Source organism: Didymosphaeria variabile, assembly GCF_027946475.1.
Source record: "Didymosphaeria variabile strain IMI 356815 chromosome Unknown scaffold_5, whole genome shotgun sequence".
Taxonomy (NCBI): Eukaryota; Fungi; Ascomycota; class Dothideomycetes; order Pleosporales; family Didymosphaeriaceae; genus Didymosphaeria; species Didymosphaeria variabile.
The window spans coordinates 4,559,604-4,575,229 of record NW_026611624.1 but is presented as its reverse complement, the minus strand read 5'-3'; the positions used below and the strand labels follow the sequence as shown (position 1 = coordinate 4,575,229).

The following is a 15,626-nucleotide window of genomic DNA, read 5'->3' as shown; positions in this document are numbered from 1 at the left end:
GTGTTGCACGCATCTAAGTTCGCATAAGTTGCGTCTCACTCGCAAAGACTGAATTGACTCTGTTTTAGCGAGGGCTTCCGAAGCAAACACCTAGAAATCAATATTGGAAAACGGTTTCACAAGCATGTCATCCCACAATGTAAGCCTTCAAACCAGTCATAATAAAGACTAACACTATTAACTGCCGTAGGTCGACTCAAATGATATGTCCTCTCCGACCACGATGCTATACGCAGACTTTGCGTATGTCCTCGCCCTCTTTGAATCCTCCCCAGCTCCTATGGCTCTGAATGCATTCTGTGCGTGCAGAAATATTTCTACCAGATGATCTATCACACAGCCCCACCTGACAACTCTGAAGTACGTAGAAGAAGTATCCACACCGTCTATGATGAAACCGAGCGCGGAAAGAACCTTGCCAACACATCCCAGCGCCTTCTTCATGTTGTTTTGTGCGATGTAGACGCGTGCTAGCAACAACTGAGGATCCCAGAGCAAGAGCCGAGGCACCTCAATCGCAGGGCGTGTGTATGTGTGATCTAAAGCTCTCAGCAGGCGCTCGACCTGATCTGCTTTTATGCCGTATGATGAACCAAATGCGTGCTCCAGTTGTTTCAATAATTTCCTTCTCTCTAGGATAACAGCAGTTTTGGTCCTCTTGACATCCTGGCACATGGCACAGTCGCAGACGAATTCCCAATTCTTGTGCGCTTCCTGAGGGTCCTCTGAGTGGTCACCCACTGGAATCTTGTACCAGAATGTGACTTCTGTGTCAGCTTCCAGATCTTGGGTTGCGCGCACGATCATCATATCGCCGATGAATGCGCGGCGGGCATTACTGGTACACCTGTGGTTAATATATGACGCTTGGGTCCATATACCGCATGAATGGTAAGCTGTGGTCTCTTTGGAAACGTTAGCCCGGATATCCCTATGGGTATTCAAGCTGGACACAGGACAACCAAAAACGTTGAAAGACATGATCCGTTCGATCAGAAATCTGTAAGTACACATCATCTTTAGGACAGGAAAATCTTCAGCTTCCTGTGAATGAGCACTTACGTGTCCACTATTGGTTTTCCATCGACCATTGGCGTGCTCGCGCCTTCGTAATTCCCATGATAGAGCGTGGTGAATGTTGGAGCAACAGATGGGTTGTGAAAGAGCTTCTGCGCGATCATCGTGATAAGGTCCGCCTGACCACCCATGAACCCCTGATTCGTTTCGGGATTCATTAGTAAAGTGATCTTCGAGTTTCCATCATCACTTTCAGGTGCATAAGCGTGAGCGAACGCTTTTTCACATAGGAGCAGATCTCCTGCCTTTACTGCCTTGGTCAAGAACAAGCCACGGCCTTTCGTCTTCGTCTTTCGTATTTCAACAGGCCCGATGTACGTAGCGTGGTCTAGTTGTGGCGGCCGAAGCTTCTTTGCCTCCGCTTGCAACAACTTGAAATCGTAGTCGCCGTTGTCTTGTTCTGAGCATCGACGCTGAGCGCGTTCAGATACTATCAATGCTTGTTTGTTATCCGGAAACTTGGAGCGAAGCATTTCAAGTACTTGGCAACAATCCGTATACCGACGGACGAAGTACAGAGCCTCAGCTGCCCGAAAAAGGGCCTTCTCATTAGGCTCGGAGCCGAAGTGAGGAAAACCTGTATCAGAGAGTGCAGCATCGTATTGCTTTGTCTTCAGGAAAGCAAGGGATCTGTTTCTTTTGATAATTTCGATTTCATTCGCTGCGACGGTCTGGCTAAGGGCATCCGAATAGCTATTCGGGCTGCTTAGTACGAGCCATCTACAAATATGAAGTGCTTACTCCGTAATTGCCTGCCAGTAATTGCCTTCTCCCATGGCAGTATTGCCCTTGGTCTTCAGCAACTGGGCTGAGCATTCTGCTTCGAGAAGCTGTGGCCGCCACGTTGCAGGTATCCTGGGATCGTCCTTACTAACGTGGGAAACATCGGACAAATGATCCACGCGTAATCCGTACTCCCCGGATGCCATCACTTTGAAGTAGGGCTCCTTGACTAGTAAGATCGTCCCAACGTTGACTGCGTCACTGGCCTCGCGGATGTCCTCCGCTTCTTGTTGGTACAATTGCAGTATAATGACGTCCGCAAGGTCATCTTCCGCCAAGACCATTATCGCCGTCATCCGATGAGGTGGCGTGATAACTCGCAGTGGGAGATACTTCCCGCGGTGGTGCGTCTCAAGCTGTAGGTCCCGAATCGCGATACGTTTCAACTCGGCCAGAGGCGCAGTACACGGCAGGTATGATAGCGGGATGAATGATGATTGAATGTTGCGTCCTTGCTTGGTTGGTTTTATTGATACGAGGCTCATCATGAACTTGAGGTACATCTGTTCTCTAGGCGCTCGATCGTGGGGTCGCTGGCCTTTGCGCTTTTTGGCCTTTAACAAAGTCTGTTTCTGGCTCTTAAGCATCTGTGTATATTGGTCGGTAACATTGTAGGTATCCATTGTGAACTGGCGGCGGTGGTGACGGCGGTGGCGGTGAGTACAAAGATGGGGATGTGCTTCTACCGTTGAAGAGGGTCCGAAGTGAATAAGACTTTTAGCAGGCGACCCCAACAGTAACTCTTGCTAGTAAGGGAATGTTCTTGCAGGTATAATGTGTGGCACAGCGCTGCTTGATGAAACCGCATGCATTCGACGATGACAGCATACATCATGCATATCATCGTGTCGACTTAGTAGTGGATGGCGGAATGTACCTGAGGCTCGGTAAGATTACCCCACTGGCATGCCGTGTAACATTGGCTGCAGGGTTCACTTCCTTCTACTTCTTGCATTGGAGGCACAGAAGATTACAGAAGATGCAAGCCGTTGTGGTTTTCAATGACGTTTTGATTGATATTAACGAATTTGATCGCCTCCCACTCCGAAAGGTAATCATAATGGCAAGCAGGAAGAAGCTGTCGCGTTGATTTCTCCTCTATTTTCACCAGATAATGCCACAAATGAAGCATCATGGCTGCCACCGTCACCATTTTAGTAGAGTAAGGGTGTACCATCAGCAATATCATAAAACTCGAAACCTTTCCCAATGTTGCTCACCGCCCACCCATTCACCTCCAGTGGTTGCATCCATCATGACATCTTCATCCGAGGACGACTAACTAACTGGTCATGATATTCCTCCCCTAAGAGTGATCGCTGTCGCATCCTCCGATGTCGCATCCCTCTTATCAAACTCAAGACATCGGCGACAAAGTATGAGACCTTTCGCAATAACGGGCAAGTCTTTTGCGATATATTTCTCAAGCCCTGCAAGCCCCTTACGGCCCGTGACGTTCTGGTGCAGTACTAGCTCCATCATTTACGATTCGTGGATATTGGGTGGCTCGATAATAGTATAGGGACCAAGGTCAACATTCGTTCTGGGTTTGACGATCAGGTACACCCACAGTGTTGGCGAGCTTAATATGCAGCGGTCGAAGAGAATCCTTGCGGGACCACGAGCGTCGAAAAACAATCTAGTTTTCGAGCTCATCTTCATTGCGGAAGTCAAATGCATGAGATAAGTACCCCGAATTCGTCTCAAGTGAGCTTCAGTGAGATAACCACGTTTTGACTTCTATTCGACTGTAATGCATGAATGCGCCGTGGATAGGATCGAGCCAGGCTGACCCATGTTTGATGTTTGTTCCACCGTGACGTTCAGGTCTTGTAATACGAAGCTGGGTTTCTCGATGGTGTGTAGGATTCGAATGCAGTCTCTTGAACCGGTCATGATTGTCTGCGTTGTATTGATAATTGTAGTACATATCCTTGGCCAGCGTAGAGGAAGCAAATATAAGAAGTATGAAAGAGTAGCAGCAAGCACGAGAAAGCCAAGTAATGCAATTTTCTGTATCTTCTCAGCATGTCGAGTAAGTGAGGGCTTAGCCACTGTGCTCGGAGATATCAAAACTGGCTGCGGTCGCATCCTAATAAAAGATCGGGAGCCCCGTCGCAAGGTTAGTGACATCTTGAGAGACGTCCACGTCTATAAAGCGCACCGGCCTCCTGTTACAAAAGTTTGGGTATCGATCAAGAACCGTCGTGGTCCGCAGCAGATGCTTCAGGGACAATCGCGCAAAGTAGACCGTATCTCTTGATTTCTGCGAATTTGAGATCGGGTGAGCTGTACTTTCTTTCAGAGTTTCCACTTCAGGTCCTGAAAGTCCTGTTTTTGTTTCGTAGTTGGTCTTGTAGTTGGCATTGACGTAAACCGTTTTACCGTACATATCTAGGTCCCAGTCCATCATAGAGCAGATGAATGAGGCTTCCGTTCCTTCTCGTACAAACTCGAGGTGAATAGAATCGGAAAGCTCGGTACACAGATGGCTTTCTATGTCTAAAGCCTTGATCAAAGCTGTTGCAGAACACAAACACAACAATCGCTTTGATATGAGGACAATGTGGCGCAGAAGGCTGATCGATGGCATGTTATAATCGATGATGAGCCGTGACCCCTCATCACACAGCGATCGGAGACTGTAAATCTGGTCTCTCGGTTTGATGCATTGCTTGTTTCGAAACTGAGATAGCATGGTCAACAAGCATGCTTCCTCTGTTTCTATTAAGGGAGAATTGGCGCGGGAATTCAGGTTCACGTTAGAAACGCGTTCTCTCCTTTGCTGACTTGTCGCCAATTCCCAGATCCTGAGAAGAGATGATGTAGAAAGCCCATGTCGGTCTGCCCATAGGTCCAGCTGTTTGACCACAACTAAGATCTGTCCTTTGCCGAACATAGAAAGGTCGAGTTCAGCCGTGCCAAAAACTAACAGTACACGACGTGCGAGAGCTACCTCTTGGGTAATCCACGCCCGACTCCAGTAGGAATCAAGAGCAAGGCATAACTCGGAAGTCCTGTACTCCTCTTCATAGAGCGCTATAACTGGTCCTGGGGCCTGCAATCTGATTCGAACGATATCAAGAGCATTCAGATTGACTTCGCATGCTCCAAGCCATGCGAGGACTTCTTTTGCGCCAGAATAAATGCTCCCCATCTCGGAAACCTGATGATTTCGTTCTTCAAGGTTGTCTTGATCAATGCAGAGGGCATCAATCCATATCAAATCATTAATGTACTTTTTGCGAGCGATGTGGAGAAAGTCGTGCAGATTGCGAAGAACTTCCATCTTTTTGCCATTGATGATGGTCCAATACAGGGAGGACGAATCTAGCATTCCCCAGACGTAAGACAAGCAGGTGTAGTCGACATGTCCAAGCGATGGCAGGACCGCTCCTTGCGCCTCGCCAATAATGCCATGATATATGATGCACTGAGCCAATCCATCAGCCGATAGTTCGGGAAGCACCGAAAGCAGTCGTAGGGAAGACTTCGTATGATCCAGGGGGTCATGTTGGAAAGCATCCATCTTTACGTCCGTAGCCTTCGGCGAAGCTATATGGTAAGCGCGAAGCGGTTATGAGAAAATTAGGATGTGGACGTCGTATAGATCGGACTGCATGGAGAGAGAAAGAAGAGTCTGAGCATCGAAGCAGGATAGATCAAATGTTTGTTAGGCAGGCGTATTGCGAGGCTGAGCTCGGCTGAGATCATGATGTCCGCTTGGAAGCTCTGTGGCTGTGAGTCGATGATAGGTCGTTCGCGATTAGCGAAGCACTCATGCGGTCACCAAACCAGGAAAACCGGTCAAGACAACGGCACTTACCTAGTCGAAACCGTTCAACGTCAGGTTTGCATTGATTCGACGACGTTCCTCCGCCACTTTCTCTTCGAAGTCTATAGTCTGGTTTTTGCCTAATAATTAGCACCTTACGCGACTCTTCGACCTTTCCAAGTGTTCGATCTGCTGATAAAGTCACTTAATACGTGGATTATATGATGTCGCAGGCAAGAAAAATGCAAGACGTTCGGACGTCCCATGTCCAGATTATCCATTCTGCACCATACTCGACACCACGTGGTTCCGACCTCTTCACTGCGCCAAAAAGGAGTCAAATCATGCAGGCTCCGCGCCGTACCGCCGTGTCAGAGGGCAAATTTGACTCGTGAGGTAGGTACAAAAGAGCCTTCCGGCGCAAGTGCATAGAGGAAAACGTATTCTTAATTCTTGAATGAACTCAGAATGAAGCAATCAATCCCTTTCAATCATCTTAAAATATTGCTCTGTCAGTCTACAACGTATACGGCTCTGCGCCCTCTCCAAAAAGCAAATGAGGCTTCCGCTTCGCAAGATCCAGAATTGTCTGCGCGAAGACCGAATTCGCCCACGCGAACCAACTCCCTGATCAAAGTTAGCAAATTTCACTTGGACAGATTGCTGCATGACTCTTACTCGTATAATCACTCCAGTTGTTCACGTTGATACTCTCGTGAATCAATCCATTCCTGCTTACGTTCTTCACGCTCCCTAGACACTTCATAATCTCGTCGTCGCTCTCGCTCGTCATAGCCTGCACGAGAACGCTCATCGGCCATGCATGTTGGTACCCGATATGCGGTCCTCCGATGCCTGTGAAATCTTCGCCAGTGAGGTAGTACGGATTACCCTTCTTCTGCATGATCATCTTCCTTGTGTTCTTATAGACTTCGTTATTCGCGTCCGTAAAACCGAGAAGAGGCAGTGCCAGCAGCGAAGGCAAGTTCGCATCATCCATCAGAATCGACGACCCAAAGCCATCTACCTCGAAGGCGAAGACGCGCCCGAAGGTTTTGTGCTGCACCACACCGTGCTCCCAGACTCCGTCTTCAATCTTTTGGCCCCATTCTTGCATGGTCTTTGCCAAATCCTTTTTGCCTGCTTTGCGGAGGAGGACAGCGGCGCGCTTGAGCTCTACACTGATCATAGCGTTGGCGGGTATAAAGAAGCCGAGGATAGTGGCATCGTCGCTAGGGCGGAAAGCGCTCCGTACGAGCCCAGTGCCTCCGGCGAGAGGGTTGCCAACGCCGCCCAGACTGAGTGTCTCGGTTCCGGCGTTGGTCTGGCGCTGGAAGGTGTACTCATTGCGGTGGAAAACACCAGAGTCCTCGTCGAATGTGGGCTGAGATTGGGCTTCCAGAACCTCTACAAGAGTATCGAGTGCGAGAAGGAAGCGTGCGTTCACGAATTCAGTGGACCCGGTGTTGTTGAAGAATTGGTTTGCTAGAGAGAGAAAGTGAGCCAGAGAGTCGAGCTCGTACTTGCATTCGAACACAAAGGAAGGTTCGTACACTGGGTGCACTGTATCGCCATCGCCTTGATGGGTGGGATTTAGGCCGCTCGGAGGCGGTGGTTGGAAGGCATTGCAGTATGGCGATCCAATGACATATTCGGACTGAGTGTTGATTGCGCCCAGAATCAGCTTGTGGATCTCCTTATCCTTTTTTGCCAACGACTGGTATTGGGCGAGCTGATTTGTCGAATCTCGCAGCCATTCAGCGTTGATGTCTCCTGTCACTATGAAGCTCTGCGGGCCTTTCCAAGCAGCCGGGTCCCACGACTTTCTGCTGGGTTTGGGCTTGACCGTGCCATCAGCGTGCCACCGTACTGTTGTATCGAGCGTATTTGGGAATGCGTTTTCGAATATCTTTGCGAGGTCCTTATCAATCAACTTCTCATTCATGTCTTCTATGACCTTCTCGACGAGCGGCGATTCGAAAGTACGGCAGTACTTGGAGGGTCGTTGGGAGGGGAGCTCAAGCGGGCCCTCGCTGTATGGTGGACTACAAGAATTATTTTTTAATCTTGCTCGGTGGTTTGGAAGGCTTACTGCTGGCGCATAGCATAGTTCTTGTAGTCCGGACACGCTGCCTTGTACTTTAGAGGGTCAATTGGTGCTCTGAGTGGCTCCTGAATCTGGGCGCTGATACCGGCGCTGGCCGATAAGAAATACAGGGACCATATACCCAAGTGCGGGCGATAATTTTGCGACTTCATGCTGCGTAGGTCGCTCGTCTTCGATTCGGAAATGTCAAATAGTCGCGGGAAACGATGTACATGTAAGACGCTGACGGAGAATGTTTGTGTAGGACTGGGAGGGGCGGAACGACGATCAGCGAGGAAGGAGCATTATCGGGAGATGCTTGGCTTTGCTCTACTGGCGCATTGAACGGATGCGTGCAGCGCGAAGGAAGAGATGTCTCGAAGTGCGCCCACAGCGGGCCAGATACCGTCATCGCGGATCGACAAGGTGTCTTGTTGCCAACCGCGGCCCGCCCACCTCAAGCGCGCGTTTAGCGCATCGACAAGCGCGACCCTGCAGTAGCTCTCCGCAACCTTACAGCTTTGAATCTTTTCACCAACACACACTGCTCTAAGACCCAGCTCCCCTGGATCTACACTCTCTACTAACCGCACAGGCTTTACCCGATCTGGGCGCATCACTCCACACGTCGTAGGCACACAGATAAGGTCATACCGAGTACAATGTCTACTGTCTTTTGACTCGCCCACTGGTAGTCAGACGAGCTGCTGGTCTCTACCTTTACCTTACTCCCATAAGTTTGTGCGTATAGAGCTAACCTTCATACGACAAAGAAACTTTTGAGAGCTCTCCAAATCGACAACATGTTCGCCCTCCCTGGCCTCAACCTGAGCGCCCAACCCTCCGAACCGCTCAACGTCCCATCCTCCTCCGCAACCCGCACACAAGAACTCTCCGCAAATACCGAATACCGCTTCGAGGTCGCCTTCGCACGCGCCCTCACCATAAAGCTTCTCACCGGCACTGCAGAGTACTTCGGCACCGAGCTCGCACCCTCCTCAACGTACACATTCTCCGGCACTAAAGGAGCTGTCTTTACATGGCATGGCTGCAAGCTCGAAGTCGGCGGTGAAGCCGAGTCGGAGTACGTGGCTGAGGAGACGCAAATGATAGGCGCAGCGAATGCCCATTTCGCGCTCGAATCGCTGCGCGAGCGCGCTGTGCAGACGCGCGATGCCGGGCCTAGGGTCCTCGTTGTTGGCCCAGAGAACGCGGGGAAGACGTCGCTCGTCAAGACGCTCATCGCGTATGCCGTCAAGAGCGGCCGACAGCCCATGGCCATCAATCTAGATCCGCGGCAGGGCATGCTCTCCGTGCCGGGTTCCCTCACAGCCGCCGTCTTCTCGTCCATAATAGATATCGAAGAGGGATGGGGCAGCAGCCCGATATCAGGGCCTAGTCCGACGCCTGTCAAGATGCCGCTCGTGTACCACTACGGGCTGCGGGATGCGGAAGAGGGCAAGGTGTTCCGGCCGCTGGTGACGCGCATGGCGCTGGCGGTGACGAGCAGGCTGGAGGAGGACCCGGCGAGCAAGCAGGCGGGTTTTATCATTGATACGCCCGGGGGTATCGGACAGGGGAAGGCGGGCCAATACGAAAACATAGAGCATATAATATCTGAGTTTTCTGGTGCGTGTGATGTCCACTGTCGCGATGTTATCCCTACACCTCCCTACAACAACCTGCCCTGGCTGGCCATTCGCCTACAATCCTCCCATTCACACAACATAAAACATAACACTAACAACCGACAGTCAACGTCCTCTTCGTCCTCGGCTCCGAGCGCCTCTACTCAGACCTCTCCCGCAAATACTCTACCCAAGGGCTCACCGATCCCGTCCACGTCGTCCGCCTCGACAAGTCCGGCGGCTGCGTCGACCGCACAGAAGAATACATGAAAGCCCTCCGCCACGCGCAGATCCGAGCCTACTTCTTCGGCACGGGCGAAACCGGACTCGCACCGCATTCACAGTCCGCAGGCTTCGACGAGCTGAACATTTTTAGAATCGTTGAGGGTAAGTCTTTATTGGCATGTGCAAGAGGAATGACTGATCCGAGCGGCAACAGGGACGGGTATAAACTTCAACGACGGCGGCGATGCGTATGGCGGCACGAACGGCGAGTCGATATACGAGAGGCTGGCGCCCAGTGGTGACATTGTGAATAAGTTGCTTGCGATCACCACGGCGGGAGCAACGGATGGGCACGGGGCGATACGGGATGCGAGTGTTAGGGGGTACATGTATGTTGCGGAGGTGGACGAGGCAAAGAGGAAGGTCAAGCTGCTTAGTCCGCAGCCGGGACAGGTGCCGCAGACTGCGGTGGTGTTGGGGAGGTGGCCGGAGGATGTGCCGAGTTTGGTTGGCTAGAGGGGAGAGGAGGCACGGCGGAAAACACGGAACAAGAAGGGAACTTGGAGAAACGTGGTTGATGTGTGGCAAGGGCATGTACTCGTACTAGAGGGTATCTAGCGTTCTAGGAAGCAACTCAGATGAGACGAAATGAAAAACGAAAAACGATCCAACGCGCTGCCAACAGAAGAGAGGCCTAAAAGACTGGCTCACGCAGCCTCAGCAGCGTCGAGGTCTTTCTCCGTCTTATCTAGCAATTCTTTCAATATGGTTGTCGTGCTCCTCATCCCCTTCAGCGCGTTCTCATCTGGCCCCTCTCCAGGCGTCCACGTCGCGTGCGCAAAATCAATCATCTTCACCGCCGCCAACTGCGGCAGATCCTCCTCGTCTCCCTCCTCCTCCACCGGCGGCGCACTCCTCAGCTTCGCCTTCGTCTTCGCATACTCCTCCACATCGCCCTCGTACACAAGCAGTATACTCGCGGAATACATCCTACTCTCCTTACTTTCAAACACCTGTGTAATATCCTTGACCTCGCCCAAGAAAAAAGCCAGCACCTCTCTCGCCCGCTCAAGCTCCTTCCCCTCCTTCCCCTGCCCATGGATATAGCTCTCAAACCCATCATTAATATCCTCCGCGAACTTGCGCCCGTACATCTTATTGTACACCCAGTATCCCCCCTCTTTATCCGCCTCGGCGTACTCCTTCAGGTCTTCTGGTACCTCAGGCGCAGGCACCCCCTTGTACACCCTCATCCCCGCAATCCTGAATCCTAGACTCCCACTCGTCGTCTCGGCACTCACTTTATCCAGCCGCGCGCGCTTCTCGGGCTTCGCGGCGTCGTCCCATAGTTGCGCGCCGAGCTTGAGGTCTAGAACGTTAGGCTTCTTGAAGCCGTGCGTGATGTTCCCCAGCACGATGTGTAATTCCGTGTCTAGCTTCTTTCCGTGTAGTCGCTCGACTGCGCCGTCTGCCGTGGTGATTGTGTCGGACTCTTCGGCGGTGGATGAGGGTTGGTTGGCGGAGAGGGAGAGAGTACCCATGAAGGTGGGGAGGTGCTGGGCGAGGTCGGGATGTGAGGCTGCGATGGATTCGTAGAATGATATTTCGGCTTGGGTACATGGTTTGACGACAACGGCGCCGGTTGGGTCGGATAGGACGCCGTCACTAAGTACTATTATTCCTTGGTACCTAGGTATAAGATGTATGCGCAGCATGAGGGGTGCTTACTGGCCCGCCGCGGCGTTGCCGAAGGCTTGGAGGCTGGAGGGGTCGAAAGGTTTCTTGGTCATGATTGTGTGCTTGTGAGTCTTGTGGGGATAGAGATTCTGTATTATAGTACAACGGTGTGGGAATGTAGAGGAGATGCTGGCGCATAAGCTCAGCTGTCGTGAAGCTGTAAGCTTGGAAGCTGACGAACCCCGCGTTTCAGGGTCGCAACAGGCACCCGAGTAAGGGAGAACCCTGGACTAGCTGCTCGCTGACTCACATGCACAACGTGTACATGGTGTGGTCGCCTCTCATCTGCTGCTTGTAGACGCATGAGAGCTTCTCTAGGTACTCATTAGCACGTTCCAAACGCATTTTACTTTCTAAAAGCGCACAGCTTCGTGAGATATATACTTTAGCCATGAGCATCCTCGAGCCGTGGATACGCGCTAACATCCATGACATCACCCCACCTTGTTCACTGAGATCTTTATAGAAAATTCCTTGCTCTTCATATACACAGCCATGTCACGATAATCTTTCCATGGGTCTTGATAGTCACCTGCAGGATCTATCCCATCTGCATGCACTCCACTCATGCTAACGCGCCGCACTAAACGCTTGCTTGACTCATTCCGCCTAGCAACAAGCACTTCTACACTACACTTTTACAGCTCACCATTCTTCTCTCGCCCTCTACCATTCAAGATGCTCCACTCCGCCAGCACCTCCGCCCCTCCGTCGAAGCGCATCTTCGCCCCAACAGGCGGCTCCACAGACCCCGGCCACGCCGTCCAATACCAAGCCGGCGCCCTCGACAAATCAGACCTGCACCCCTCTCCCACCGCCCAATTCCACGCCTGGTTCCAAGAAGCACTCGACGCAAAAGTGTATCAACCCGAGACCGTCACCCTAGCCACTGCCTCCTTACCAGATGGAAAGCCCTCCGCGCGCATCGTCTTCATGAAAGAGCTGGACGACCGCGGGTTCGTGATCTACTCGAATTGGGAGACCTCAAGAAAGAGTAAGGATGTGAAGAGCAATCCGCAAGCGGCGCTGACGTTCTGGTGGCGCGAGATGGAGCGCCAGGTTCGTGTCGAAGGGCGCGTGGAACGGCTTACGTCGGAGGAAAGTCAGGTTTATTATGATACGAGGATAAGGGGGAGTAGGATTGGGGCGTGGGCGAGCCCGCAGAGTCAGGTGCTAGACGGACGGGAGGAATTGGAGAAAAGGGTCGAAGAGGTGGAGAAGAGGTTCGATGGTAAGGATAAAATTCCTGTGCCGGATTTTTGGGGCGGGATTAGGGTTGTTCCGGAGATGGTTGAGTTTTGGCAGGGGAGGGAGAGTAGGTTGCATGATCGGTTGAGGTATAGGAAGGAGGGGATGGGTGGGTGGTTGAGAGGTTGAGTCCGTAAGGAGATTGAACGGATAAGTTGATTACATTTCAGCGTGCAAACTCCTGCTCAAACGTGGAGATGCATGCGTACCGTTGTCTAAGTAAATTTAGATCATAAGGCGTGTGTTGCCATATCTTCTAGAATCCTACCATTTTCTGCTTTGTCAACCGACTTTAAGGCGTGGTCACGTGCACTCAAGTACACCTGGGCACCTGGGCATATAACATCCAGGCGCGCACGATTGATGTTCAGCAACAAATCATCATTCAAAGTCATTTATTCCTCTAATTTGTGTCTCACACGCTACAGGATGTGTCCACCCGAAACCATCACATCCCTTCATGCCTCCGCCGCTCCCCCACCCAGCATTTCGTCCATAATCCCCACCACCGAGATCAGCCAGGCAGCCTACGCGCACGCCGCCTCCCTCCTCCACCCATCCATCTTAAACCACAGCATCCGCCTCTACATCTACACCAAGATGCTCGCAGCATTCAAGAAATCCATTTACCACACCAACCCCGCCAAGCATGACCAGCTCTTCGTCGCCTGCCTTTTCCACGACATTGGCACTACAGAGACCTACAACGGCCCCCAACGTTTCGAAGTTGAAGGCGCTGACGCGGCCGTAGCGCACCTTTCCCAGTTCGGCGTAAGCGAGGAGGATAAGCAGCAGGTGTGGTACACGATTGCACTGCACACATCTAAAGGGATTGCTGAGCGGATGGGCGAGCTGCCTACGCTTATGAGGAGGGCGCTTCACGTTGAGTTCAGTATAGGGGATTGGAAGGATGTCGAGGGTATTGACAGTGTAGTTGAGTTCAAGGCGAAATTGGATGAGACGTATCCCAGGTTAGATATTGAGAAGGTCTTGGGCGATGCGGTTGCGCTGCAGGCGGTCCAGAAGCCGGAGAAGGCGCCGAGTGCGTCGTGGCCTGGAGGGTTGTTGAGGGCGTATCTGGAAGACCCGGATTGGAAAGGCGTCAACAAGGAATTTTGAGACGGTGGATTGGCGTCTGGTCCAAGATGGCGATACGGGGACGGGATAGGAGAAGTTGTCGAAGATTCCTTTCCGGCGGCTTGTTTACCGATGCTCTACGCAAACCATGCTCTTTATAATCTTCCCTCTTTGACCGTCGACAAGGATGCGTATCTTCCTCAAAGATGTATTCGCGAAGGTCGTAAGCGTGACCGACTATCCACCGTCGCTCCTCTCCAAGAAGCTTGGATCATGCTCAATCTTGTTTTCGAACTTCGTCCACCAAGCTTGGAAAGCCTTCAACGGTACCGTATCCCCACTTCCCCAGCTCGTGAGGAAGTCGTAGCAGTTTTTGATAATGCGCTGCGCCAAAACTTTCGTCGTGACCGGGTTCTGTCGGAGGACTAACGCATTGCCTGCGCCAGCATTCGCAGCGTCCTGGACCTTTTTCTGCTCCAGATTGGCGGCCACCTGCATCGCAGGCTCCACCGAGATGCCTAAAGCCAGCGGAGGCACAGCAGCGCCGTTCATTGGGGCTGCTCCGTCGATCATGGCATCGTCATCGCCCACGCCGCCGCCAGCAGGTCCGCCCGCTTTGTTATTGACCTTGAAAATGGCGCTCGGTTTCTCGTTTGCGATCGCGCCTAGGAGCTTGAACTCTGTCGTGTTGGGTAATTGCGCGTATACTGCAGCCGCCATGCCATCTGGCAACGTCGTCCCCGGGAGGAGGAAGACTACAATGTGCGAGAACGAAGGTACCGAGGGGACCTGAAAAGCGAATTGGGTGTCGGAGACGGCTTGCGCGTCGGTGAGGACCGGTCTGCCCGAGACGATGACGCCGAACATTGCTGCTATCGTCTATAGGAGGCTAGCGAAGATGGGGAGCGACTAATTGTCTAGTTTTGCTGTTTGCATTGTGAGTTTTTATCGTGTTCATGAAGTCGAGTAGCAAAAGTTCGGGAGCTTTCATGTGGCTTCCCTCGCTTCTGCGTCATAGCGCATGGACCCCACCTCTCCGGGCCCCTCCTGAGACATTCACGATCCCTCACAATTCCAACAACGATCAAAGACAGTAGTAAGACTAGAAGGCGAGAAGGCGCTCCATTTTAAGTGATGCAATGTTCAATTAATCGCTTAACACTAGATGACGATGGATCGAGACTGCGCTCTCGGTACCCGCCCTTCGCGATCCATGGTTCTATCCTGGGCATCACAACTCAACAAAACACCGACAAGTCGTATCACAGCTATTCCCACAAACGTCGCCTAACAGTACGTGATGAAGTGCCGAAAGAGAACAATGGGGTTCCGTTGATCGAGCTCCGCCTGCCAAACGCGAATCCCACCGCAACATACACGTTCGCAAGACTGCACGGTGCGAGATGTATTTCGCGACTTACGCGCAAAGAAAGGAGATCCATTCAAGCTTCATGCTGAGAGTTAGCCGCCTCGAATCAACGCTGTGCACGTGCAACGGGCAGGCGCACAAACTGCATGCCAATACGCAATCTATGACCCTGCGGCACATGCGTTTGTGTCAAATTGTAATATCTTGTTACACATCTCGCATTCCTCATCCCTGTGGCCAGTAGTCTCCACGAGTTGTCCAGCGACTGCCCATAGCTCTTGGAGTGGGCGATGGGAGTATTGAAAAGCCTGGCCAGGGCAGCGAAGCTAATCATCATGGACCCATAACTTATGTGTACCTTGCGATCACCACGGGGCCGAGGAATGTCAGCTCGTGCCACCTGTCAATACCCACACCACTAGAATAGCCACTTCCCAAAAGATGTTTCTCAAGATCGAGCTATGGGATAAAAGGTCAAGCACAGTAGCGCAGGAACGAAAATTGACCAGTGTGGACTTCACAAGGTCCACAGTTCATGATTATGTCTTCTTACAGCTTCCTCCTCTCACTGCTGCCTTTGCTGCAGTTCACGAATGCTGAGCTATTAGAGCTACGCCAGGC

At 51.9% G+C, this 15,626-nt stretch overlaps 7 protein-coding genes across 7 annotated transcripts; 2 read left to right on the top strand and 5 right to left on the bottom strand.

The window, feature by feature from the left end:
• Positions 1 to 177: 177 nt before the first annotated feature.
• Positions 178 to 1,550, bottom strand: N0V89_007932 (uncharacterized protein; the record flags this gene model as incomplete). The annotated part of the gene is made up of 2 exons (XM_056216692.1): positions 178 to 838; positions 1,063 to 1,550. The coding sequence occupies 2 exons, from the start codon at positions 1,548 to 1,550 to the stop codon at positions 178 to 180; spliced, it is 1,149 nt and encodes a 382-aa protein (XP_056070939.1).
• Positions 1,551 to 1,814: 264 nt separating this feature from the next.
• Positions 1,815 to 2,483, bottom strand: N0V89_007931 (uncharacterized protein; the record flags this gene model as incomplete). The annotated part of the gene is made up of 1 exon (XM_056216691.1): positions 1,815 to 2,483. The coding sequence occupies one exon, from the start codon at positions 2,481 to 2,483 to the stop codon at positions 1,815 to 1,817; it is 669 nt and encodes a 222-aa protein (XP_056070938.1).
• A 3,669-nt stretch (positions 2,484 to 6,152) lies between these two features.
• N0V89_007930 (uncharacterized protein) lies at positions 6,153 to 7,894 on the bottom strand (the record flags this gene model as incomplete). Its single annotated transcript, XM_056216690.1, has 3 exons — positions 6,153 to 6,262; positions 6,314 to 7,680; positions 7,728 to 7,894. The coding sequence occupies 3 exons, from the start codon at positions 7,892 to 7,894 to the stop codon at positions 6,153 to 6,155; spliced, it is 1,644 nt and encodes a 547-aa protein (XP_056070937.1).
• Positions 7,895 to 8,383: 489 nt separating this feature from the next.
• Positions 8,384 to 9,619, top strand: CLP1 (Cleavage polyadenylation factor subunit clp1; the record flags this gene model as incomplete). The annotated part of the gene is made up of 2 exons (XM_056216689.1): positions 8,384 to 8,392; positions 8,495 to 9,619. 2 exons carry the CDS (start codon positions 8,384 to 8,386, stop codon positions 9,617 to 9,619), a joined length of 1,134 nt encoding a protein of 377 aa, XP_056070936.1.
• A 662-nt stretch (positions 9,620 to 10,281) lies between these two features.
• On the bottom strand, positions 10,282 to 11,364 carry N0V89_007928 (uncharacterized protein; the record flags this gene model as incomplete). The annotated part of the gene is made up of 2 exons (XM_056216688.1): positions 10,282 to 11,239; positions 11,303 to 11,364. 2 exons carry the CDS (start codon positions 11,362 to 11,364, stop codon positions 10,282 to 10,284), a joined length of 1,020 nt encoding a protein of 339 aa, XP_056070935.1.
• A 1,624-nt stretch (positions 11,365 to 12,988) lies between these two features.
• N0V89_007927 (uncharacterized protein) lies at positions 12,989 to 13,678 on the top strand (the record flags this gene model as incomplete). Its single annotated transcript, XM_056216687.1, has 1 exon — positions 12,989 to 13,678. One exon carries the CDS (start codon positions 12,989 to 12,991, stop codon positions 13,676 to 13,678), a length of 690 nt encoding a protein of 229 aa, XP_056070934.1.
• A 195-nt stretch (positions 13,679 to 13,873) lies between these two features.
• Positions 13,874 to 14,503, bottom strand: N0V89_007926 (uncharacterized protein; the record flags this gene model as incomplete). Its single annotated transcript, XM_056216686.1, has 1 exon — positions 13,874 to 14,503. The coding sequence occupies one exon, from the start codon at positions 14,501 to 14,503 to the stop codon at positions 13,874 to 13,876; it is 630 nt and encodes a 209-aa protein (XP_056070933.1).
• Between the last annotated feature and the right edge of the window lie 1,123 nt (positions 14,504 to 15,626).